This window comes from Hemiscyllium ocellatum, chromosome 4 (assembly GCF_020745735.1).
Source record: "Hemiscyllium ocellatum isolate sHemOce1 chromosome 4, sHemOce1.pat.X.cur, whole genome shotgun sequence".
Taxonomy (NCBI): domain Eukaryota; kingdom Metazoa; phylum Chordata; class Chondrichthyes; order Orectolobiformes; family Hemiscylliidae; genus Hemiscyllium; species Hemiscyllium ocellatum.
Window position 1 is genome coordinate 126,585,258 of NC_083404.1, and position 27,955 is coordinate 126,613,212.

General features: G+C 40.1%; 1 protein-coding gene across 2 annotated transcripts in view; it reads right to left on the minus strand.

Moving 5' to 3' along the window:
* Positions 1 to 6,249: 6,249 nt before the first annotated feature.
* The window catches only part of LOC132815096 (serine/threonine-protein phosphatase 4 regulatory subunit 1-like), an 84,004-nt gene continuing 62,298 nt past the window's right edge, over positions 6,250 to 27,955 (minus strand). For both annotated transcript variants that reach the window (XM_060823852.1, XM_060823851.1), the window contains exons 16-21: positions 24,840 to 25,001; positions 23,126 to 23,226; positions 17,953 to 18,073; positions 17,361 to 17,495; positions 11,933 to 12,074; positions 6,250 to 9,058 (exon numbers count right to left, since the gene is read on the minus strand). In XM_060823852.1, the coding sequence (XP_060679835.1) occupies positions 8,895 to 9,058; positions 11,933 to 12,074; positions 17,361 to 17,495; positions 17,953 to 18,073; positions 23,126 to 23,226; positions 24,840 to 25,001 (825 nt within the window). In that variant the 3' untranslated portion in view covers positions 6,250 to 8,894. The remainder of the gene's footprint in view (positions 9,059 to 11,932; positions 12,075 to 17,360; positions 17,496 to 17,952; positions 18,074 to 23,125; positions 23,227 to 24,839; positions 25,002 to 27,955) is intronic.

The following is a 27,955-nucleotide window of genomic DNA, read 5'->3' on the forward strand; positions in this document are numbered from 1 at the left end:
GGATAGATAGAAAGCAGTTGTTCCTCTTAGCTGAAAGGTCAGTAACAAGAGGGAACACTTCTAAAGTGAAAGGCAGGAGGTTTAGAGGGGATTTGGAATTATTTTTGCTCAGAGGATGGTGGGGTCTGGAATGCACTGTTTGAGAGGGTAGAAGAAGAGGGGAAACATCACAATCTTTACAAAGTACCTGGACGAGCACTTGAAGACGATGGGCCAAGTACTGGACAGTGGGACTGTATAGATTTTGTATATTTTGGCATTGCAGACTCGATAGACTGAGGGGCCTTTTCTGTAATGTACAAATCAATGATTCATCTCTCTGTTGCACCACAGCCCTCTATTTTGAGAGTCACTGGAAGATGCTGTAGTTTCTTTCTCTTAAGTATGTGCCTAAAGAATTGTAATTGTCTCTTCTGCAGATGTTCTTCCTTTTAAAACAAGGCCCAGTATCAATGGCAAACCATGCTGAACACCCTCTTCAAGGTCACTGTGTTATTCCTGAGATACAATGGAATGCTATAGGTCAGAATAGGGTCTGCCAGACGTTCCTCACAATTGCCAGTTTTGCTTCATTTTGGAAATACCTTGATTTTCAATCCAAAGTGGATGGCTTTGTGTTTCCGCCTATATCCACATATTTTTGTTTTAATTCATTATGGGGATGTGGACATCAAGTCAGCACCTATTGCTCTCCCTCCAATATCTGCAGACTTGAAGATACAAACTATCTCTCTTTCACAAACGTGACTTTTTTCGTTAGTTCACTCATGGGATGTAGGTGCCACTGGCTGGGCCAGCATTTATTGCCCATCCCTAGTTACCCCTGAGAAGGTGGTGATGAGCTGCTGCCTTGAACTGCTACAGTCCATTGTGCTGTAGGTAAAGGAGCAGGAACTGAATCTTTGATTTTATTTGATTTATTATCGGCCGAGATACAGTTTTGTTGTTTTGTGTGCTAACCAGACAAATCATTTCCTGCATAAGATCATTAGGGTAATAGAACAGAATGTCATATTACAGAGGTGTAGAGAAAGAAACACTAATATATGAGAGGTCTGTTCACAGGTCTGATAACAGTGGTGAAGAAGCTGTTCTTAAATCTTCTGGTATGTGTTTTCAAACTTTTGTACCTTCTGCCCAATGGGAGAGGGTGGAAGAGAGTATAATAGATGGGGGGGGGGGTCTTTGATTATGTTGGCTGCTGTCCTGAGGCAGTGGGAAGTTTAAATGGAGTCAATGGAAGGAAGGCTGGTTATCTTGATAGACTGGGCTGCGTTCAGAACTCTCTGTAGTTTCTTGCGGTATTGGGCAGGGCAGTTGCCATATCAAGCTGTAATGCACGCGGATAGGATGTTTTCTATGGTGCATTTATAAAAATCAATAAGACATACTGAGTTTCCTGAATATAGTATGGGGGTGAATGTGCAGTCTTGCAGGGCATCAGTATTGAGGGTTATCATGGAGGAGGCACTATTGCTTATCCCTACTCTTTGCAGTCTATGGGTCAGGAAGTTGAGGATCCAGTTGCAGAATGGGGAGCAGAGACATTGGTCTTGGAGTTTGGAGATTAGTTTATTTGGAATTATGGTGATGAAGGCAAAGCTAAAGTCAATAAAGTCAAGGAGTATGACCTAAGTGTCCTTGTTATCAAGATGTTCCAGGGATGAGAGTAGCACCAGGGAGATGGCATCTGCCGTGGAGCTATTACGATGGTAGGCAAATTACAGTGGATTAAGGCAATCTTGGAGGCTGGAGTTGATGTGGGCCATTACTCCACTCTCAAAGTGGGTGTCAGAACCAATAGGCAGGATTCATTAAGGCACGTTGCCTGATTTATCTTTGGAACTGGGATGATAGTAATTTTCTTGAAGCATGTAGGAACCTCCTGTCAGAATAAGGAGTGGTTAAAGATGTCTGCAAATACTCCTGCCAGCTGTTCCACACAGGATTGGAGTGCACAGCTGGGGAGTCTATCTGGGTCAGTTGCTTTCTATGAGACAACATTCCGTGGAATCTCATGGACATGATTAACATTGGAAGAAAATGACAAAAGAAAAATATGAAGAAACAGGAGACTGGTGGACTCAGACCGGGAAAAGAGAGCCTGCAGGCAAGTTTGATTTGGTGGGTATTAAAGGAGAAATACAAAACAGCAAAGGCAATTGAACAAGATGGTTTCATTTTTATAAATTCAGTTGGGTATGTGGGCTTCGATGGTATGTACAGCATTTATTACCCATCCCTACTGCCTTGAACTGCTGCAGTTCATGTGCTGTAAATTGACCCACAATGCTCTTACAAGAGAATTGTAGAATTTTGATCTAATCAGTGAAGGGATAGCAATATATTTCTGATTCTGGATGGTGAGTAGCTTGGAGGGGAACATGGTGTTCTCATGTATCGCCTGTGTCCTTCTGAATAGATGTGGTCATGGGTTTGGAAAGTGCTGCCTAAGAAGCCTTGGTGAATTACTGCATCTTGCAGATAGTACACACAGTTGCTATTGACTGTCGGTGGTAGAGGGAGTGGATGTGATGCCAATTAAGCAGGTTGCTTTATAGGATGGTGTCAAGGTCTTTGAATATTGCTACAGCAACACACATTCAAGTGGAGAATATTCCATCACACTTTCCTCCTGATTTGTGTCTTGTAGGTGGTGGACAGTCTTTGGAAGAGTTCTAGCCTGTGAGTTGCTGTTGCATTTATATGCTCATCTGGTTGAGTTTTTGGTCAATGGTAACACCAGGCTGTTGCTAGTGGGGGAATTCAGTGAGGGTAAGACCATTGAATGTCAAGTTGCAATGGTTAGTTTCTTTCTTGTTATTGATAGCCACGGTCTAGCACATTTGTGTTGCAAATGTTCCTCGTCAGCCCAGGCCTGGATATTGTGCAGGTCTTACTACATTTGGACATAAAACTTTTTCAGCATTGAAGAAGTCACAAGTGGTATACATTGCACAATCGCTGAACTTCCTCACTTCTGACTTTGTGATGGTGGGAAGATCATTGACGAAGCAGCTGAAGGTGGGCTGAGGACACTACACTGAGAAACTCCTGCGGAGACATCCTAGAGCTAAGATTGACTGACCTCCAACAGTCTTATCATCTTTCTCTGTAGCAGGCACATTCATTTAGCAGAGAGCTTTCTCTAGATCGGATTCCTAGTGATTCTAGTTCTACCAAGGCTCCTTGATGCTACAGGCAGTCACTCTCAAGTCTTTTGTCTGTGTTTGAACCCATTCTCTAATGAGGTCAGCAGCTGAGTGGAACCCAAAGTGAACATTAGTCAGCAAGTTAAGTGCAACTATTAGTTCATAGCACTGTTGATAAGCCTTTTATCACTTTGCGGATAATGAAGCAGAAACTGGGTTGAATTTGTCCTTGTTCACATTTAGGATACATCTCAATAATTTTCTGCTTTGCTGAGTAAATAGTGTTGTAGGTTTTTTTTTAGTTAAAGGTTTGTGAACTCTTCACACTAGCCGAGGGAAGGGAGAAAGGGAAATTGTTTTTAGATGCTGATTGTTATCTCTCCACAGGGACCTTGCAGGAGTTGAGCAGAGAATGAGGCCTTCACCTACTTGATGTGATCTTCAAGAATAATGCTAACAAAAGAAGAACAAATCTGAAATTTGAAGCATCTATGCTTGCACAAATAACTGATAGTGGACACTGATGTCCTTGTCATGTACAGTGTCAAAATAGTAGCTATTTTTAAGTCATGTTAAGACCAGTGGAGTCTTGCACACTTCAAAAAGTGTGAGCTTTGATATTAGACTGCATCACTCATCTTCGATACTACATGGGTATTGAATAGGGTCTAATGGTTGGAAGGGATGTGGGGAAGCAGTGCAACACACACATATACACACACGCATTCACTGAAGGAACTGCGCTGTCAAATAATCTGGGCAGCTGAATGGAACCTACAGGCAATGAAGTTAGGGTATAGTTTTCCAATGGTCATGTGAATGGTAAGAGATCAGAATTAAGATGACCAGGAGCACCACTGAGAAATCAATACTCTAAAATAATAAACAAATTCAGATTCCAGGAAGTAGAATTGAACAGAATTATCTCGTCTCAAGTGAAGTTGTCACAGACTCCTGAATTCTAGGTGAAGCCCTGGTCAAACGGAAGCAAGGCCTGACATGGACTAGGATGGAAGGTCCATTATTCTGATCTTTAAATTTCTTTATTTTTTAAATGTATTCCTATGAGTTTGTACTTTGCATCCAAGAGACCATGAAGGTCTGTAATGCTGGACGACTTTCTTCTTTTCTAATTTCTTTCAAAGAATTTATACTGAAAAATCTGTACCTAGATACCTTTGTCTCTAATATGGTACCCTAAGTGGCGACTTGTAAACTTTTCACTGTACTCACATAAATACATAAGGCCATTAAATCTAATTTACAGTGGGTCATGATCCCAATCACTGTTTGGTGACCTTCATTGGTGTGCAATGTGAAAATGCTTATTGTTTTCAAACCCCTCCCTATCCCTGTACTGCCCTCCAATCTCCTTAATGGCATGGTGTCTTACAGCTCACATGAAATTTTTCAGGACATTTGATTACATTAAAGATGCCATACTAGCTTTAATTATGTAAAAATACAAATCAGTTCTGCTCTGTTTCCTGTGCAGTTTTAGTACAACAGTGAGAGAGCAATAGGATAGGAATGCATTGTAGACTGGGTACAAGCTGTTACCTGGATATCCTTTGTGCTTAAAACATAGAACAATTGGAATAGATTAAGAGAATAACACGTTAAAGATACTTCACCAAGACAGCATGAGGGATCTAGCATTATCAAAAGTATTAATAAGGTCCAAGAATTGCTGTTAGAGATCCACAAGATAAATGAAATGACTTTGTGCCCAACAGCAGCTGACTTATCAAGCACTGCCACCTACTGTCTACTGATTGGTTGAAGAATCTTGGTAACTGCCTCAGTGGACAGTAGATGGGGCTAGATGTACAGAAGGAAATTGCTTTTAGTAAATGAGGTATTTGAGGTCACGAGTGGACAAATCTCTGTGGATGTTTCCTATAAATAAATGGTCTTTCTGAATGCATTTGATAAGCTTCCACATAATAACTGTGGTATTTATATTAAGAAAGGGTAGAGGCATGAGTAGGACAATAGGTTGACACGATGGGAGGCTGACATGATCAGTTCTCTGTTCAACAAGCCTCATGTTTGATTTTAGAAAAGTCAATGTCTTGGATTAAGAAACAGAGTGGCATATTGAAGATTGAGAACAGTAGCAGGAAGATTAAGAATGAACTCCCATTTGTTGTTATTTGCCCAGTTTTGCAAAGTTAACAATTATACACTCCGGATCAAAGGCTAACAAGTTGGAATAAAACCTTAAATGATTAAATGAGAACAGTGGTGCAAGAGGTGATTGGATGTTATATAAAGACACCTCAAAGCTAGCACAGGTCTAAAATACACCGAAAATCGATTCCCTATCTTAACAGGCAGTGGGAACTGTGGAATACAAGGCAAAACTGGGGAAAAGGGCAACAGCCACACCTGTGGAGCTATTGTCAGATTCTGTTGCAAGTACAGCATTCAGTTTGGTACTTTGGGAAGAATATGTTGGTCTTAAGAGTGTGTACAGCTGCAATTTAACCCTTTGGTGGATTGCTATGTTGCATTACTTGGCCAATCTGCAAGTCACCATGTTGTAGTTGTGAAAGTGGCACATTTTCTGATAAAATGTGAAAAAGATTTCCTAGATGTTTGTCTGCACATTCACAGCAGCCAGATTTCCCAAGAGAAACCTTGAGCCTCAGAAAGTGCACTGAGCAGGTTTGTGCAAGCTGGTGTTTGGCATGGTTCAGAATCAAAGTCCAGGCCTTCACTTGGATAAAAAGTATGACATCATAGCAACCAGCCACTACAAAGGCTTCACTGCTTCTCGATCATTTTTGTTTCAGTTTTATTGTCAATCAGTCCAATGTTCTTCAAACTTCCACTCTCCACAGACCCATAACCAAATGCACTCGAAGTCCCATTCACCGTGTGTGTGTGTGTGTGTGTGTGTGTGTGTGTGTGTGTGTGTGTGTGTGTGTGTTGTACTAACATACATTTATTCCTGGTCCAGCTACGTCTTAGTTTTAAAATTGTCATGCACATAATTCTCAGTTCAGCAGTTATCAGATAATGTAAATCCCAGTTCACTCCCTCCAAAATGTCAAAATCAAAACTTGAACAGCAACAAACTTAAACAGTTGCATATTTATTTTTATTTGGACAAGTACAGAACATTTGTATCACAACAGCTTTTTATGACATGATCAACAACGGGCACTTGAGTGCTCACAGATATGTACATATAAAAAAGGTGCAGCATTCAGCCGATCATGATAAAAAGTTAAAATACCTGAATTTTCTGACTTAAAGCTTGTGTGCTACTCCAATTCAAAACATACTCTGCAGGACATGACCAGCATGAAACAGACATAAGTACACAGCAGCACTCTGCATAACACACACAGAAATATGCTGTACTTTTAAAATCATTTGACCACTTTGTAGTGTTAGTGCTGAGCCTGACCCAGAGAGTTCCCACTGCACACATTTGAATTCACACAGAAATCTGACCTTTTACCACACTCTGCAGCATGTAATAATAGATTAGCTGCAACAGGCAACATCTCGCTTTCTGAAAAACAAAGTCCAAAATCCACATGTGCAATGGATCATCTCATTTGATCCTGGTGGCAAGGAAGTTTAGTGGAGAAGTGGAGAGGGTCATTAAGAGAAAGATAAGGAGTCAATTGATTAGATTGTTAAATGGTTTGGAGCCAAATCAGTTGAAAAAAAAACTATTTTCAGATACAGGACTATTGCCTAGAATGAGATCAGTTTGTCCAAGGCAATACCAAGATTTTATAAACTAAAATGTGGCAAAATCTATTAAAAAAACCAAAAAGATACAAGTATTATTTATTGAACATGGAAGAATACATGGATGCTGGACTTCTTTCAAAGAAAATAAAGATCATACTTAATCTATTCATTTGTCTTTTATATTCATTCAATCTCCAAACTCAGAACTGAAGATCGATTCTGAAGGCTTAGTAATGCAGGTTGACTTGCAACACAGCAGTCTCAAATTACAATCACTTACCCTACTACAATGGGCAGGTTAGAAGTGTTGTTCCTCAAATGGGGTTCAGGGCAAGAAACATCGCCTTCAGGAGGACACTAGAGAATCCACCACATGATAGCTCATGGAGTAGCCAGTGCACAAGTGGAATACAACCCCATTTCAAAGCATTTGTTTCTGCTAGATCCACTGAATAATGTGCCAAAAATTCTGCAACAACTCATTTAACCATGGCCTCTCTTTCTGGACTGATGAGAATCTATCATGCCATTTATATCTTGTAGCCAGGATACCTATGAATTAGGTAGCTTTATTACGTTATTTAAGAACAGGCCTATAAGTTGGAAAAGACTTGTAAAAGTGGAAGACAGGTGACATGTTTGCTAAATACTGGAAGCCATTCATTATAGATGTCAAGACCGAGCTGACATTAATCATGGACTGAAGAACTCCATTAGAGAGTGACCTCATAGGCTGCCAATAAGGCACAAACACCATCAGCTTGAAGATGGTGGGATTGTTAACTCAAAAGATAGAGTTTTTATAGATGGTAGTTAGTTGATCAAAATGACCTCACATTGCAAAGATCTTTGAAAGAACATTATCCCATGGTGATTATCTAGCTTGTCTGATATCTCTATTCCCCTCACCTAGCAAGATGATGGATCATTGTTTTTATAGGTAGACTGAATGAGAAATAAAAAAGGTGCCTTGTGTGATTTAAAAGTGGAGTCAGACATGTAAATTTAGATAGATGTAACACAATATTTGCACACCAGATAGTGCAAAATTTTATACTTGTGAGTTCAGTCAGAACCACCTCACTCTGAGGTATAAATTCTAGAACAATTTGATAGGGTCTGCACACCTCTACTAACAGTTACCGTTAACCCTTGCACACGTTTTTACTTCTGTGCAGCAATGAGGAATTTGTAAAAAAAAAAGTATTCAAAAGCGTTAAGTATATATTACGTATGCATTTTTTGTCCTTTCTCCTCTATAATTCAGTCAATTCCTGTGCAATCTCCAAGGTAGTTAGAACAAAACCCATTAATGAATAAGGTGGGTAAGGAAGTGAATCAAAGCAGATCAGTGGCAGCCATTTTCTCATACCCGCGAGGCTGAAATTTGCTGTAGTATGAATGGACAAACTTCAAGACCACATTACAACTCCACTGTCCGTGTTCAAACTAAATGAGGTATAACTAATTCATTTAGGTAAAAATACCCTTGACATAACTCGCACAGTTGAGAAGAACGTTTCTGAATCAATACATGAAAGTTCTTGTACAGTATTAAGAAGTACACATTAACTTGTCTAGATCTTACTCTTTGCAAATGCAACTAGATATTGTTTATAGACAAGAATTATCAGTAACCTTTCTAATAAGTTTTCTGGAAGGAATGATTAGGTTTGAAATGGCAATCCCTCCTCCATTAAGGCGGCTCCAGGTGTTCAAGTTTGCTAGTTTTAAGAATACAGGAGTTTAAGGCTTCGGTGGTAAAATCCTCTGAGAATTTTTCAGTGGTCAAAGTATGAAAACCAAGTCACGGCCACACGACTAGTAATAGTCTAAATGAATCTCAGTGTAATACAGGGCCCCAAGGCAGGTCTCCACAATTGGAAAACCCCATCGTTCAGTGTAGAGAACAGATATCTCGCCGTATTCTAGAGCACTCACCCAGTACATTCCAGCTGATACACATATTTAATGCACACGTCAGTGACTGTTTGATCAGTCCAATGGTGCAAGGAACAAAAGCCTGTTTTAATAAGTGGAAGAAGCAGTACTCATGGAATCATCACCAAGCTTTGTACTGCTGGGGTATATGCTGGCAAAGTATCGGACATCCCGGTCTCGATCAGCCTGCAGCGCCACAGTGATTTGCTCTATGGCCTCCTGGTGAGAACTGCCTGAGTTTACAAAGTATTCTGTAAGAAAATAATGAGATGAACTGGTTTTGTAGAACAACCTTCATTTTATCTCCTAATCTCCAACCAATACATCTCAGCCAAGGGCTCTAAACTGAAACAAATGGAAAACAATGCATCTTGAGCATAAACATTCCAATCTTTGGCAACCTGAAAAATAAGAGTCTTTAAAAGTGGTCTCCTTTTAAATTCAAGACCACCAAATGTTTGCAAAAAGTATCAACTCCCAGTTGTCTTTTGCTGCTGTAAATGAAATGGTCATTAATGTGAAGTATCAGCCTACTTTCCTTTTACTTTTCAATTCTGGGGATTTAAGAAAGATATTGTATCAACCAGAGGCTAGTGGTCTTCCAGAACTCTCAGAATTTAAAAAGTATTTACTAGATCATGAAGCACTATAGCAGGTTATGGATCCCAGATCCAGAGGAATTAGAATTGACCAGCGCTCGATGACTAGCGTGGACCCTTTCCATGCTGTAATACGCTATAGTTAGCATATCTTTCACCCTCTTGTTTAACAAGGATCTATGTTCCTCTGCCATAAAAATATTTGAGAACTTGGCTTCCACCAGCTTTTCAGGAAGAGTGTGCCCTCAGAAAATTGCTTGCCTCATCTGTTTTAAATGGATCATCATTTTTAATTTTGAAAAGAGTGACCCTAGTTTGAGCTTCTCCCATTAGAGGAAGCTTTCTTTCCACATCTACCTTGTCAAATTCCCTCAGGATGTTTACTGAGATTTATTTCTCCGAATCAGGTTTTGGAAGTGGAAGAGACAACAAGTTGGGACAAACAAAATGCAAAATTAGTGAATCATTCTAACACAATCGTGTCAGTTTTCTGTAAGAGCAATTGCCCTAGACTCATTTTCCCATTTCTTCCTTTCAGATCATCATGAAATCCTTTTTTGAAAGGCCTGGACTGACACTGCCTCCACCCACACTTGGGCAGAATATTCCAGATCCCACTCACTCAGAGCATAAAAAATCTTCACGTTGCCATTGTTTCTTTTGCTGATCACCTCGAGTTGGTATCCTCTGGTTCTCAATCCCTTTGCCAACAGGAACAGTTTATGTTTGGATTCTCATTATTTTGAATACTTTAACAAATTCCCTCTTCTCCAAAGAGATCAGTCAATCTCCAATTCTCCATTTCTCCAATCTACCAATATAGCTGAAGCTGTTCATCTGTGGAGCCAGGAAACCTTTCTGCACCTTGTTGAAGGCCTTCACATCCTTCCTCAAGTGTAGAAGCAGAACTAGATGCTAAACACCAACTGAGGTGGAACCAGTGTCTCTACAGGTTCATCACAACTCCATGGCTTTTGTATACCCTGCACCCATTTATAAGGCCAAATTTCTATAAACTTTCTCAACCTGCCCTGTGACTGGAGCACAGAAATCCTCCAAGTCTCTTTTAGTCTGCACCTCCTACAAAATGCACTCCCTATTGTATATCCTTATTCATTCAGCCAAATTAAATACTTCACACTTTTGCTGTATTTAAGTTTAAATTGTCATTGTCCACCCATTCCATGATCCCACCAATATCCTGTTGATATCCATCAGCATTCACCTTTCAGTTCACAATGCTTCCAAGTTTTGTTTTATCTTAAAATTTAAGTTGTTTTGTGAACATTCCTCAAAATATAAAGGAAAGTCGAGAACCTAAAACTGGCCCCTGTGGAGGCCCACTATGTAATATGCTCCAGTCCAAAAAACTAGCAAGTGGAGGTGAGAGAGTTATCTGCTGTTAGTCAGCTAATTTTGCATTCAAACTACAACTGTTCCTTTTATTCCAAGGGCTAGAAATATTGTCTCAATCTTGTTAATAGGGCACATTCTCAAATGCCTTGGAGGTTCATGTACGTCACATTAACAGTTTACTCATGATTAATACCTTCTATTAGCCCATCAAAAAAACAAGAAAATTAAATGCAATCTGTCCTTAGCAAATCTGTGTTGGCTTTTCTTAGTCCACATTGTAAAGGCTGTCCTGAATTATTGTTTCCAAAAGATTTCTGGCCTGAAGTTGCATTTTTTTTCAACAAAATGCGACGTTTGTAACTCTCCAGTTCTCTGCAAACACCTCCCAAGAATAGAGAAAATATTAAATAAAGCAAGCTTATCTGACTAGTCCTGACAAACTTGAGTCTACCCAAAGTTTGTTACCTCCTCATTCATTTGATCATGAGCAGCATTTTCATTCTTTACAAAATATGAGCATTCATTCAACATGCCCTCTACAATTATGCACAAATTTAAGACTAAAAATAGTCCATACTTCAATTTTTACAATTTATATTTATTTAAATCAATAGTCCTCACTTTCTCCAGTTGAGACATATGGCAGATATTCTAACCTAGAAGTAAGGAAACTACCACTGCAACTTCTTTAAAAGCTGTATACTGTTCTGTTTTTCTTGTCAACATTGAAAGGTTGCCCTCCCTTAATTACTTAGCGCATTCCAGATGCTACCCGTTTCCAAACTCACCTCAAACCTTTTGATGCGATGGACACTAGTCCCTCTACTGTTTTAATTCAATACATTCCCACGAGTACCAGAATATCTCCTTTCTTGTGATTTGAAACATACTGATTAGAAAATTCTTCCAAAAAAAAAGGTGGAGAAATTCTTACCTCTCTACCCCTTACAATATTCCTGCCCCAGTCACCCACTATGACTACTATATAATTTCTGCAACTTCCTTGAAAATTTGTTTCACTATATCTTTCAGAATACTTGATGGCTTACAGGATATACATAGAATATCCATGCATATAACCAGTAAATTTAATCTGGATTTTATTGTTTAAAGTTTTCCATTTAAAACTTTTGGGGATATTGTACTAGAGACAGAAATTGAAAATCTCACCTTTTTCCAATAGGGTTTGTCTCAAAGTTTTTGCTAATAACACTCGGACATTTGGAACAGGATCAGATGCTAGTTGTAGTAAGTGTGGCATCAAATGCTCAGTAAACTGTTCCACAGGAATATAATCATCTTCAAGTATAGCCTGCATTTAAATACATAAAGAAGTGCATCCTTTAATATGCAGTGTTTATAAGAACAAAGTTAACTGTTATTAAGAGCTGAATGCTTACTAATTCTATAGCAGTGAATTGTAATTATCAGCAACCACGCTCTGGTTAGGGTACCTTGTTGAAAACTGTAATCACATACACTGGTACTACATGGCCTCCGAGGTGATCTGTGAAGAAGGTTACCTTGAAGCACAATGGGTCCTTGATCAGGTTAGCCAATAGGCCAAGGAGTGCCAGGTGGATTTTAATTTAGATAAAGGCGAGGTGCTGCATTTTGAAAAAGCAAATCAGGGCAGAACTTATACATCTTTATACATAAAAGGTCCTGGGGAATGTGGCTGAACAAAGAGACCTTGGAGTGCAGGTTCATAGTTCCTTGAAAGTGGCGTCATAGATAGACAAGATAGTGAAGGTGGTGCTTGGTACACTTGCCTTTATTGATCAGTGTATTGAGTATAGGAGTGGGAAATTCTAATCTCTCTGCTATAGGATGTTGTGAAACTTGAAAGGGTTCAGAAAAGATTTACAAAAATGTTGCCAGGGTTGGAAGGTTTGAGCTGTAGGGAGAGACTGAAAAGGCTGGGGCTGTTTTTCCTGGAGTGTCAGCAGGGGGAAGCCTTACAGAGTGGCATGGATAGGGTGAATAACCAAGGTCTTTTCCCCGGGATGGGGGGAGTCTAAAACTAGGTTGCATAGATTTAAGGTGAAAGGGGAAAGATTTAAAAAGGTACCTAAGGGACAACATTTTCACACAGAGGGTGGTGCAAGTATGGAATGTGCTGCCAGAGGAAGTGGTGGAGGCTGGCACAATTACAACATTTAAAAAGCATTGGGATAGGTATATGAAAAGAATTAGAGGAATATGGGCCAAATGCTGGCAAATGGGACTAAATTAATTCAGGATGTCTGACTGGCATGGGTTGAAGGGTCTGTTTCCATGCTATACGGCTCTATGACAAGGCTCAATGAATAGGAACTACAGAACGTCTATAGTACCTGGCACGCCTTTAAACTCGAGCAGCAATTGAGAGATTTCGCTACCAGAAAACATCAGTACTGGTCTGATGAGCAAAACGGAGTGCTACAGGAGCTACTGAATTATAAGCAGCAGGTACTCCTGAATTGGAAGCATAAACAAAACTTGAGGGAAAGAAAGAAAGTCTATATACAAATAAAGACAGACGTCCAACAAGAAACCCCGAAAGATAAAGAACAGATGGGAGGTGGAGAAAGCACAGCTCTTGGGCTTGCTTCACCATTTAAGATCATGGCTGACCCGATTGAAATTTCAAATTCAAAATCTGCCTATCCCCTTGCTCATCTGTCTACCTCGACCTTAAAAATATTCAAAGACCCTGCTTCTACTGCCTTTCCAAAAACTGCCCACCCTCAAAAAAAAAATCTCCTGCGTGTAAAATTGAGGCATCTTATTGGGTATGTATGGATTCTTCAGCACAGTCAAGACCATCTACCAGCGCAAGCACCCATGTACCCTACCTATTTAGGGTGAATGGAGAGAGGTCTTCATCAAGAACAGAGAGGGGGAGCAGCACTAGCTACAAGGACATTGTTGACCCCCTCAACATATCCCACAGCATGCTATGCAGAGCCATCTCAGCACAACTCCAATCTAACAGGAGGTTGGCAATGCCATTGACAAACGACAGCCAGCAGGTCATTGGTGCAGGAGTAATTCCTGCTGCAATACAGTGGAAATGCATTCTTGGCACCAGTACATGACTTCATCTTTGTCATCTGGCAAGAGGAGAACAAGGTAAGGAGTTCAGATACCATAATAGTCAAAGAAAGGGGATGACTGACTGCCATAGCTGCAGAAGAGTTGTTTTTATTGGCAAGATGGATGGCTGGGGGACACTGTAGAACATAGGAGAATTAGACCATTTGGCCCATCGAGTCTTTGCTGCCAATCAACCATGGCGCCATCTTTCTTAACTCCTTCTCCACATAACCCTTGATCTCATTCCTACTCAAGAACCTCTCTCTCTCACTTAAATACACTCAATGATTTGGTCTCTACTGCCCTCTGATAATCTGTTACACAAAGTCACCAGCCACTGACTGATGAAATTCCTCTTTCGCTCAGTTCTGAAGAATCACCCTTAGCTCCGAGGCTGGGCTCTTGAGGTCCTAGTCTCTCCTTCGCCACATCTTCCCCACACCCACTCTTATCCACAATGCTCAGTATTCTGCAAGTTTCAATTACTCATCCTTTTGAATGTGATCGAGTACAGACCCAGAGTCCTCAACTGCTCATCATATGATGAGCCCTTCACCTCTGTCATTCTTGTAAACCACCTGTGGATCCCTCCAATATCAGCATGACTTTCCTTAGATATGGGCCCAAACTGCTCTCAATATTCCAACACTTTCTGACCAGAGCCTTATACAGCATCAGCAATACATCACGGCTCATGGATTCTAGCTCTCTTGAAATGAGAACAAACATTGTATTTGCCTTCCTAACTACCAACTGAACCAGCATGTTAACTTTCAGAGAATTCTAGTCTAGGACTCTCTAGTCTCTTTCTGCTTCAGATTTCCAAAGCCTTCCCATTCAGAAAATAGTCTATGCCTCTATTCTTCCTATCAAAGTGCATAAAACTTCATACTTTTCCACATTGTATCCCATCTGCCACTTCTTCGTCCATTCTTCTAGCCTGTCCAATTCCTTCTGCAACTTCCCTCCTTCCTGTCCTTCCACCCATCTTTGTCATCTGTAAATGTAGCAACAATGCCTTCAGTTCCTTTAATTAGACAGTTAACGTATAACGTGAATAGTTGTAGTCCCAACACAGACTCCTGCAGAACTCCAGTATTGCCAGCTACCATGCTGAGAAAAAAAACCCTGTTTATCCCCAGTCTCTGCCTTCTGCCAGCCAGCCAATCCTCTATCCATGTCAGTACCTTGTTCCGAACACCATGGCCTCTCATCTTATTCAGCAGTGCCTTGTGCAGGACCTTGGCAAACGCCTTCTCGAAATTCAGATAGATCATGTCCATTCTGTCGTCTTTATTTAACATGCTCGTTACTGCCTCAGAGAAGTTTAGCAGATTTGTCAGGCGTGACCTCCCTGATGAAGTCATGCTAACTAAGCCCTATTTTACCACTGCAATATTCTACAAGCTCATCCTTACTAGACTGTAAAATCTTACCAATGCCCATGGCCAGGCTAACTGGCCTATCCTCTCATGCCTTCTGCCTCCCTCCTTTCTTAAAATAAGTGCGTTACATCAGGAACTTTCCAGTTCTCTGGGACCCTCCTGAACTCCACTGATCCCTGAAATATTACCTAAGGCTCTACAATCTCAACAATCTCCTTCAGAACTCGGATGTAGCCCCCCTGTCAAGGTGATTTATCCAAATTCATGACTTTCAGCTTCCCCAGGATCTTCTCCTTAGGTGATGACCATTATACTCACCTGTGCCCCCCTGACACACTCTTGGAAGTTCTGGCACACAATTAGTATCTTCCACTGTGAAAACTGATGCCAAGACCCATCAGTCCAAAAATACAAAAACATGGATTTTTACAGAAGACCATTCCAAAAAAGGAGCAGGCAGCAGCACTTTAATTACACTCTGTCTATAAGAAGAGACGATGGAACACTGTCCTCAAATTTGGCTGCCCTTGGAACTTTGTCACCGCTGTGATATGAACCAAGAAATTTGCCAGGACAAGGAGGAAACCGTTCAACCTTTTGTCCAAGGTCAAGTCCAGCCTTTGGGAGCATCCTTTCAATGAAGCAGACATCAATGAAATTCAACAATTCAATCCTGACACATTTGTGGACTGCAGAGGTGTAGTGTTACCTATCCTTCTGCATGAATTGCAGACATTGACAAGCATCTCAAACCCTTGGAGAAACACCGAGTGTCTCTGCAAAACCCACTACTAAGATGTTCCAATATCAGTATTGTCTCTCAGGCCAAAAGCCATCAAGAGCTACAAATTATGCCAGTCAGCTGCACTGGACAGCCACATTGCCCACATGCTTGACATGACTTCCAAAAGAGATACTCTGTCTTCCTCCATAGTCATGTCGTGTTGGCTTTTTTCTAGACAGTTTGGACTCATTCTCTCCCTCGTACATCATTTTATTTCCTTTCTCCATTATTAATAACCCCTGTGTCCTTTGCATTGGCCTATGTAACGTCTGTCCTCTTGCTCCTCCTCAGGTAAAAGTATGAAAATAGCTATTTTCCAACACCTTTCTGTTCTAAAGAGTCATACCTGACTTAAAATGTTAACTGTTTATTCTCTCCACAGATACTACTAGAGTTGCTGAGGTTCTCCAGCATTCTAATTTTGTTTCAGATTTTTAGCATCGGCAGTATTTTGACTTTACTCCAAAACAAAACTATCAGCTCTGGGCTTAGTCACACCAACTGATCACCCATTACAGCAGAGAGAACAATTCAAGGATGTCCTCAAAGCCTACATGAAAGAATGCAATATTCCATGCAACAACGCATGGAATGCGTTGCCAGCAGTGGTGGTGGAAGCAGAGTCATTCGGGACATTTAAGTGACTGCTGGACATGCACATGGATAGCAGTGAGTGGAGGGGTGTGTAGGTTGAGTTATTTTACCTTACATTAGGATTAACCCCCAGTACAACATCGTGGGTCAAAGGGCCTGTTCTGTGTTGTACTTTTCTATGTTCTATTCCCAATGTCTCTTGGCTTAGACCACTCAAAAGCAGCATCTACAAAAGCATCAACCATCTCCGGCATCTCCAACAGGCCCAAGTGGAGGCCAAGTGAAAGCAAGAGCCAGAAAATCCTGAGCACCTCACTCACCCATCTCAAACACTACCTGCATACAGGGTGAGCAGATTTAGCATTCGACGGTATAGTTAGCTCAGGAACCCAACAGAGTTGAAGACAGTCATTCACAGCTTTGAGGGACTACTTAAGAAGCAATGCATGCACCTCAAAAATGACATGATCAGGTATCAATGATATGAAGATTTGAAAACATTTTTAGAGCAACACTCCATGCACACTAGCGACTAATGAAATCAGTTTGCTATGTTAACTGGATAGAAGGGAGATTTGGTCCAGAGAAGACCGTGGGATGCAATTCAACCAAAACATTACAAATACAAAGGACAAGATCTCAACCATACATTTTATTCCATAATTATAAACAGTTGTAACTAAGCTCTACAGTATTTCATGTACAAAATAACGAGGGAAATGCCAGAGTGGGCAACACTGCGAGAGAGGCTGCTTACCTGGCAGACAAACACAAAAGCTTGACGACCTGACCATTTCACAGAATGGCAGAATTTATCAACAAGTTCATGAATAAGGTCAACTGCTAATGCAGGAGTTGCAGATGCATAGAATTTTCTAATCATCTCACCAACCTGAAAAGAACACAATTATTAAAATGTTACCTTCCCTGCAAGGAAGGAGCTGTAGTTCATAAAGCACTTTTTCCGAAGACTAAGGGTTTGTAAATACTAAACCAGATAGTGGATAGTGGTCGGGGATAGAGCAGTGAGAGGAAGCAGGTATTTGACACAGAAATTAGATTTTCATTTCTCAATATAAATTTCTAATAAAAGCATAAACTTAAGTCATTGGGGCTATACACTGCTTAAACTAATGTTAACCATCATTGTCGAGTCATATTCAGTCTTTGCTGTCATAAAATGAAACAACACCCAAACCCCACCATAACCATGACTCCCCCTAGTGAAATTAGTGTACCTCAGTAGATACCAGAAATCAAATCCAACACCTAGCTTGTATGCACAGTAAAAATGCGTTTTCTCATTGCATTACCAAGTAGATCCTCAGTTACTCTCATCAGCATCTTACCAATCGGTAGGCAATCCAGCGGACTGAAGAAACCTTATCAGCACAGAGGCTGAATGATATGGGTCGTAGGTAGTCATACACGTCCTTAGGATTGTACAGTTCCAGCAGCAAAATCAATTGCCTAAAAATGAAAGAAAAATGGAAACAACCAAAAGCTACATAAGTGATGCAAAAATTCATTTAAGCTGCAAGTTAATGCACTGAGGTGAGGGATGGAGAGGGTTCAAACAAACAGGAAAATGAACGCTAACAGTAAATCATCAAATAAGAATGATTCACATAAAAGATCATGAGAGAAAGAAAAGAATATTATAAATTGTTTTGGAATATTATACATTCTTCAGCAAAACACATTTTCCTTCTACAACAGCCTCTGTCTTAATTTACAAATTGTGCAAATGAAGGATGAAGGGCCAATCTTCTGAGAAGTGATTAACAGGTTAAACTTGTAACCACTGGAGTTTAGAAGATTAATGTTATCTTATTGAAGCAAAATCCTGAGAGAACTGTGGATGTTGAGATATGCCCCCACGTGTGAATCTAGAAACACAGGACAATTTAAAGTTAAAAGGTATCGCCCATTTAAGGAGATCAGAACTATATTGACTCAGAGGATCATTAGTTTGCAGAATTCTCTTCTCCAGAGAACAGAGGAGGCTGGATCATTAAAAAGTTTTAAGGTTGAATTAGATTGACTTCCTTGCCAATTAAGAATGTAAGTGTATGTGGCAGACAGGAGAGTTCAAGCCACAACCCGAACAGTTATGATCTTGTCAAATGGCAGGACAGGGTCTAGGGGGCTGAATGGCTTACTCCTGTGCCCGATTGCTGCTGCCAAAGGTGTCCTGTCACAAAAGAGATCCATGAACAACAAAAGGACTGCTTCACTCACTCGCCAGAAAGAGAAATTTGATGAGGTTCCACATGGTAGGCTGTTAGAGAAAACGCAGAGGCATGGGATTGAGGGTGATTTCGCAGTTTGGATTTGTAAGAAGGCAGCGAGTGGTGGTTGATGGAAAATATTCAGCCTGGAGTCCAGTTTCGACAGTGTGCCACAAGGATCGGTTTTGGGACCACTGCTGTTTGTCATTTTTATAAATGACTTGGATGCAAGCATAGGTGGATGGGTTAGTAAGTTTGCAGATGACACTAAAGTCGGTGGAGTAGTGGACAGCGTGGGAAAAATGTTGCAGGAGGACTTGGATAAACTGCAGAATTGGGCTGAGGTGGCAAATGTAGATTAATGCAGATAAATGTGAGGTGATTCATTTTGGGAAGAATAACAGGAAGGCACATTACTAGGTCAAAAGAAAGATTCTTGGTAGTGTGGATGTGCAGAAGGATCTTGGGGTCCATGTGCATAGAGTCCTGAAAGTTACCACCCAGATTGATAGTGCTGTTAAGAAGGCATACGGTGTGTTAGGTTTTATTGGTCGTAGGATTGAGTTCCGGAACCGTAATGTCATGCTGCAACTACATAAAACGCTAGTGCGGCTGTACTTGGAATGTTGTGTACAGTTCTGGTCACCCCATTACAGGAAGGATATGGAAGCATTGGAAAAGGTGCAGAGGAGATTTACCAGGAGGTTGCCTGGTCTGGAGGGAAGGTCTTACGAGGCAAGGCTGAGACACTTGGATCTGTTCTCTTTGGAAAGGCAGCAGCTAAGAGGGGATTTGATAGAGACATACAAGATGATCAGAGGATTAGATAAGGTACATAATCAAAGTCTTTTTCCTAGGATAACGACGTCAACTTGTATGAGGGGGCACAGCGACAATTGAGGGGTGATAGATTTAAGACAGCTGTCAGAGGAAGATTCTTTACTCAGTGGTAAGGGCGTGTGGAATGCCCTGCCTGCCAATGTAGTTAACTCATTTGCATTAGGGAGATTTTAAAATCCTTGGATAAGCACATGGGTGATGATGGGATAGTGTAGGGGGTTAGGTCTAGATTAGTTCACAGGTCTGTGCAACATCGAGGGCCTATTCTGTGCTGTATTGTCCTATGTTCTAAATATTCAACAATCACCTTGTAGAAGATCCAACAAGCGTCAGTGCAGTGCTGGACCTAATTCTGGGGAATGAAGCTGGACAGTTATTCAAGGTGACAGTGACCACATCGTACTTGCTGGGAAAAGCAAAGAGATGGTCAACTATGTCTGTTAGAAATTTCAGGACAGCGAAGAAGAAAAAAAACAGGGCATCAAGTGAATCATAGCTCCACAAAGTAAAGTTTAAAATGATGCATGTAATCAGTCTGGCAGGGTCAAATTAATAAACAACAAACATGTGGAAGTATGTTGTAACAAAGCAGCTGCATTCAGATAGTCCTTGATCATAACATCAGAATATCCAAAAAGCACTTTACTATCATCGTACATGTAAAAAAAACTGTGGTCAGTTTCTTTATGTAGGTAAATGCTGCAGCATAAAGACGTGACAATCTGTAAAAAAATAAAACTGGTCTGATAGTTGTTGGTGGGCAGATGGAGTCGCCACAAACTTAAATGGTGAAACAAGCTCAAGGTGCCAAACAGCTGAATCTTATTCCCCCAATGTTCTGGTGTATTCTACACTTTAAAGCTCCTCTGAATGTCGAAGTTTCTCATTCATTTGGAAGACACACAGACATTGACAGCCAGGAAGAAGCCTAATGGTCCATATAGTCTTTAGCATGCATTTAGATCTTATGCATTTCAACATATAAAAACATTCCATTCAAAACAAAATAGCAAGGAAGAGGCAACAAAGCGTATAAAAACACTGACGAATTTGGAAAAACAAATCACAAAATTCCACTTCAATTTGCTAAGGATCATTTGTGGGATCCAGGCTAAGCCAGTATTTTTATTGACCAATCCTAATCTGAAGGACGTGGTGGTGAGCTGCCTTAAATGAATCTGTAGCACTGCTGCTATTAAGCAAATTCCAACACTTTGACCCAGTGACAATAGCAATAAATTTCTCTCCAAGCCAAGAAAGTTAAGACATCTAAAGAGAGGTCCAGCAATAAAATAAATTTATCCTCACTTACCTTTTTGTATTTATTTTATTACAACAGTTCAACAGATTTCTGCTCCATTAGAAACGATCACAGGGCCTTACACCTCTTAATTATAGTTGCAACAAGCACATCATGGTCATTCTTTATGCTCTTTATTGCTTAAATATTATTTTTACAATGTATCATGAAGTTTGATAATATGGCCTTGCCAATGACTAGGAGAATGTGAGGACTGCAGATGCTGGAGATCAGAGTCGAAAAACGTGGCACTGGAAAAGCACAGCAGGTCAGGCAGCATTAGAGGAGCAGAGGAGTTGACATTTTGGGCATAAACTCTTCATCAGGATGTCGATTCTCCTGCTCCACAAATGCTGCCTGACCTGATGTGCTTTTCCAGCACCACACTTTTTGACCCTTGTCAATGATTGCTCAAATTTTTAACTTCATGTTCAGTTCACTTACTATCTCAATCCTTGGGTCTCTTGTTCATTTGAATGATAGGTTCCTTCTCATTAAGCATATACTGCCATTTATTTGCCTCTCGTGTCAAAACAGATTTCCTCAGATTTATCAACATGAACATGCACATTCTATTTTCCATTCAAATTTGATAACCTTCTGACGTCTTCTTGAAGTCTTCAGTAATTTTTCAAGCAGTTTCTCAGATCCCCAATTTCATGTTGTTGTTACCAGTTGTGTTCTATTTGTCAACCAACTCTTCAACATACTATAGGGAACTGAAATTTTCTCAAACCTCAAGCAGCTCATCAGCTTTCAAAACGTCTGGATGCACGACAACTGCAGCATTTCTTTTAGCAACCTAGACATTTGCTCAAAATCTATGAGGTTATCAAGAGGCTGGCTTTTAACAAATCTGCACTTAATATACTTGATTAGTAAATGCATTTTAATCTTACATTATGCAAAAGTAATAACTGGTGCTCAACTATTAAACTAGATTATTATATATGAGTCTATCCTTCCACATTTGAAGATGGAAAGTACAGGAACGATTCTATTAGTTAGGGGCCCCTGTAAACTAGACTAGGTCTAGGTCAGTGAAGTCTGCAGAAATAATTGAATGTAGGTAATTGTAAACTAACATTCTAAGAAAAAAGTTAAAATCAACATATCTCAAAGTATAAGGAAAGAGATGGAATGGTGCAGATGCTTGAATTTAAAAATAAAGTTGGGAAAAACCATTAAGAACAAAAATAAATGCAATTCTTCTTGTCTAGCAACACTGAATCTAAAAGCAATAAAACAATTACAAAATTGACTGCTACAATTGGAGTATTGCATGCAATTCTGGGATTATTACACGAATAAAGCCATGGAAAAGGTACAGTGAAAATCCAGTTGGATTGCATAGGTTTGGAAAGTGATAATTATGAAGAAAGACTTAAAAATAGAAAGCTACAGGAAATCAAATGACTTCTGAAAATTGGGAAAAGTTTGGCCTAATTATGAAAGTCTTCCCATCAGTCAACAAGTAAGTGTGTATAAACTTGGGATTCTCAGCCTAGCAGTGGAGCAAAGGAGACGCGCACTAGTCTGAATGCTATCATTTATACTTGAGGTGCAATTTTGCAGCCAAAGTACACCAAATTATCCAGTGTAACTCAATCTTGGACAAAGTTGAAAACTAAAATATATTGTCCTCTGCACAGGTTAGACTTATGTAAACGAACAGTCCATTTATATGAGACTTTAAGAACCATCTGTTCACAATTCATGCAGCTACGTCAAGATTAAATGACTGCTCTCACTGTAGACGCTGAGCAACAGTTCACATCACTGAACTGCGGTTCATCAGAATTTTGAAACAGGTTATAGTTACAAAATTTCAGGTTAAAAATACAAGAGCTAGAGCATAAAGAGTGGTGGATTCAGAGCATTGAGGATTAATACCTCTTGCATACTCAAAAATGTCATTCATCCCTCAAATTTCTTTAAGGGTCAAAGTAAGTTGCTGTTTTAACAAAGTAAAGGGGAATAAAGCTACAATTTTGCATTCAAGGTAAATCTTGGCTGACATGAGGGATGAGTTGGCTATGTTAAAAAAAGATGTTTTATTAGAATTAGTTCACTCAAGCCAACTGAAAAAGCAAATGTCGATCTTGAACAAAGCTAGTGAATGTTCAAATATTTGCTAGTTTAACCACTTACTCAGAAAGCTCAGCTCTGAAGCGCCAATTCCTGCTGTTATCTGTTACCATAAATTCTTGGAGCTGAGAGAGGTATTCCCTTCTCTTTTCTACTTGAAGCAACTGTAGAACAAAACACAAACACTCAGATGGCAGATGTACTTTAAAATGGATGACGTAAATAGAATATGGGCACTCAGGAACATAAAAAAACAAGGTAATTAGCACAAATTTGACAAGGATAGACTACTTGCAATATTGAATTTTAATATTTTCAGGTTAGAATTGAATGTGTTAGATACCAATGCTCACAACCATCTCGGCAGCCTAGTTCAAAATAGTTAGTCTGCAAATGGAATGCCCTTACTTTGTGCTAAAAGTATTCAAATATTGCTGGAAAAAGACATATTTCATCTACTCTTTTCATCTTGCACTCTAAGACAATTTGCAAGAAACACTAATATAAAAGGTAAAACAATTTTGTTTTACTGCACGAGGACTTTGCTGATTGGTTGGCAGCTAGATTCTTGATTGTCAGAAAGCACTACCGGGGAGAATGCACCAATAAGATGTCAGACTGTTAATCGTTTTATTTAAATTTAAACTAACTTTGGTTAAGGAATTGTCCTGATAAAATGAACTAACCAGATGACTGATTAAAAGAGCTTGAAAGAAACATTTTCTTGCAGCAATACTAAAGTTTTGCGCTGGCAACTATGTAAATATTTGCAAACTTTGTGCAATCACTGAACTCAAAAGAAGAGCACTTATCCATTGTGCCAGTGTCCATGGCCAATATTTCCATGTCAGGTACAGCATGAAGCAAATGGGATTAAAGACTCATTTAAGAAACGTCAGCATTGCTTTGGTCCAAAGTTAGTAGGGGTACACGGTGGCTCAGTGGTTAGTACTGCTGCCTCAGCGCCAGGGACCCAGGTCCAATTCCAGCCTCGGGTGACTGTGTGGAGTTTGCACATTCTTCAAGTGTCTGCATGAGTTTCCTCTGGGTGCTTCGGTTTTCTCCCACAGTCTAAAGATGTGCAGGTCAGGTGAATTGGCCATCCTAAATTGCCCATAATGTTAGGTGCATTAGTCAGAGGGAAATGGGTCTCGGTGGGTAACTCTTCGGAGGTTCGGTGTGGACTTGTTAGGCTGAAGGGCCTGTTCCCACACAGTAAGGAATCTAATTTAATCAGACAGAAAATGATTCTGCATTTTAACATTTCCAGCTTCTTCCACACTGTACCCTTATGCCTTCATGGTTGACAACATTATTACGTCACCAGTTATTGTTCACATCTGTACAATACAAACAGGACTAACTATACAGCAATCTGTCGTGCCAACTGTAGTTGACTGCCTTTGCTTTCAACAGATGGATTTTGTTGTACTTGTTGCCACCATAGGGCAAAATCACTAATTCAGTAGATCAAAGCTGCAAATAGCATTTATTAAGCATCTACTGCTGTTTAAATTCAATTAATTTCTCTTACGGCTTCGAGTGATATTATCCATTTCATATCAAACTATGATCAGTTTTGTACTGTGATGCAGTATCTCTCATGACAACACTACTGCAAGCTTTCAGGAAGGATAACGATAAACATAAAGGTGACTTCCATCTTATCCTTTAAGGCTGCATTTGAATTGAAGTCCCTGCTAAAAGCTTACACCACTCTGTCACTTTGTAGTTGTTGTGATATAACAGATGGTAGTTACTCTAATTTGAAAATTACCTTCAAGAAGTCATACAAGTGTTTGAGGACTCCTATCCGTACTTCATCAAGATCCTTTAAAAATCCATTAAAAACTGGAACTAGATCTGCTGCTGTCAGCTGGTCTCCAAGAATGACTGCCAGCTCATGAATGGAGAATGCAAGAGTCCTTCGAACCTTCCACTGAAATAAAGTAAAGCAAACATTTCGAACAAATCCATCAGAACAACGTACTAAATGTTGAACTCTGCATTTTAACTCAATGAAGAAATCTCTCAAATGGTGCAGAACTGAATTACAAATGAGGAGACTATTCCTCAATACAAGGTTCTCTTTGGCAACAAAAGCAAGGTATTTCAGATTCTGAAGTTCTGGGCAACCCAGCTGATCTAGCAGCATCTCTGGAGAGAGAAGCAAAATAATGTTTCATGTCCAAAATAATCTATCTTTGGAACCCAATGGCATTAAGTGATGGACAGTAAATGCTGGCCAAGCATCGACAACCACATTCCATAATGAATAAATAAATATTCAGGTCTGAGGCACCAGTACTGATACACTACTTCTTTACATCTTGCCATCCAGAAAATACTCATTTGTGCATTCTACTTTCCATCTTATCAGCTAGTAAAGCATCTACCCATGTCACTGCTACTACCTACACAAGGAGCTTTTATATTCTTTGCTATGATACCTCATCAAGTGCCTTATGGAAACCAAAGTACTGCACATCCATTGATTCCCCTTTACCTGTAACATATTTTTTCAAACTTGAAGGAACTCAGTTAAAGATGATTTTCATGATTTTAAATGGTGTGACTAACGCACAGGCTTATACTAATTAAAAAACAACTTAACCTTCATAAACAAAGGGATGCATCAAAGACAGACAATAGCAGCTCAGCGATATTTCAGAGAAGATTTAAAAAAGTTTATTTATGGTATGTAGGTGCCACTGGCTAAGCCAGCATTATTTGTCCATTTTCCAATGCTATTGAGAAGGTGGCAGTGGGCTGCTTGCTTAACCTGCTGCAGTCCATTTGCTGGAGGTTGACCCACAACTCCACAAGGGAGAGAGTTCCAGGAGTTTTGACCAAGTAACACTGAAGGAACAAAAACATATTTACAAATCAGGATAGTAAATGGCTTGGAGGGTGATAAATAGTTTGGAGAGGAACTTGAGGTGGTGGTATTCCCATAATTCTGTTGTCCTTGACCCTCCTGATGGTATTGATTGTGGGTTTGGAAGGTGCTGCCTAAGCAGCTTTGGTGAATTTCTGTTGTGCATCTTGTAGATTTTACATAACACAACTGCTGACAGTCTATGGAGGAGGGAAATGGAGGCTTGTCAATTAAGTCAGTTGCTTTGTCTTTGATGCTGTCAGCTTCTCGAGTATTGTTGGAGCAACACTCATCCAGGCAAGTGGAGAGTGCGCCATATCACTTGTGCCTTACCAATTATGGACAGGCTTTGTGGAGTCAAGTAGTCAGTTAATCACAACAGGATTCCTAACTTCTAACTGCTTTGGTAGCCACAGTATTTATATAGCTAGTCCAGTTCAGTTTCTGGTCAATGGTAACGCCCAGGATGTTGATAGTAGGGGATTTGTTGTTGATAACGCTACTAAATGTGAAGTGGCAATGAGTAGAGTCTCGCTTGTTACAAATAGCCATTGTCTGGCATTTATATAACACAAATGTTACTGGTCACTTGTCAGCCCAAACCTGGATATCACCCAGGTCTTGCTGCATTTGGATGATTTGCTTCAATAATTGAGAAATTGTGAATGGTGCTCATCAGCAGCATACGGCCCCACTACTTACCTTATTGTGGAGGGAAGGACATTGATCAAGCAGCTAAAGACAGTCAGGCCTCAGATACTACCTAGAGCAACTCATGCAGAGCTCCAGGAACTGAAGTGACAGACATTAAACAACCACACAAATCTTTTATGCCAGGTATGACTCCAATTATCAGGGAGTGTAATTTTGCTGCTGTAAATAGCCCACAGCACCTCACAGATACCCAGTCTTGAGTTACAAGATCTGTTCCAAGTCTATTCCGTTCAGCACAGTGACACTACCTCACAACACAAAGTATTTTCAATATCAAGACATCATTTGGTCACAATGAGGGTTGAGGTGGTCATTCTAATAGACACTGTCATAGCGAGATGAATTGGTGACAGGCAGATGAGGTCAAAAAATGTTCTTCCCTTCTGCTGGTTCCCTCACCACCTCCCACAGACTAGCAAGCAAGGCAGGTCAGGTAAAGGCAGCAATTTTCCTTCCCCAAACGATACTTGTGAACCAGACTTTCGTTTTGTACAACACAGTGGTTTCAGGGCCATCATTAAGATCTGTAATTCCAGATTTTAACAAAAGTCAAATTCCACCATCTGCCATGATGGGATTTAAACCCTAATCTCCAGAATTTTATCTGATTCTCTGGATCACTCTAATGACAGTACCACAAAGACCTCACAGCGTCAGAGACCTGGGTTCAACTCCCGACTCAGGCGACCGACTGTGTGGAGTGTGCACATTCTCCCCGTGTCTGCGTGGGTTTCCTCCAGGTGCTCCGGTTTCCTCCCACAATCCAAAGATGTGGGGGTCAGGTGAATTGGCCATGCTAAATTGCCCGTAGTGTTAGGTAAAGGGGTAAATGTAGGGGAATGGGTGGGTGGCGGGTCGGTGTGGACTTGTTGGGCCAAAGGGCCTGTTTCCACACTAAGTAATCTAATCTAATTACTAACAGCACCTTATATTACCTCTCCCTAAAATGGAGTCACAGAGACAGACACCTGAACCAAACCAGCCTTTCAACCTCTATTCACACCATAATAAAGTTAAAACCTCGAAATAGAAGAAAATGTTTGGTTTGTGGTCCTTTTAACACAAGAGGTTACTCAGTCCAAAACCAAAACTGATAAAAGAATAAAAGAAAATTAATGAAATATCAGCAAGAGCTCTAACAATGTGTAAATTCAAACAGTAACAAACGAATTCAATTCGGAAGTTTATAATATCCAAAACCAATTTTCCTCTCATTCAATATCCAATTTTGACGAGTTTGCTTTAAAATAAATGACCCCAGGCAGTGAGGTCAAATGTCATAAAAGTTGATCATCTCAGAT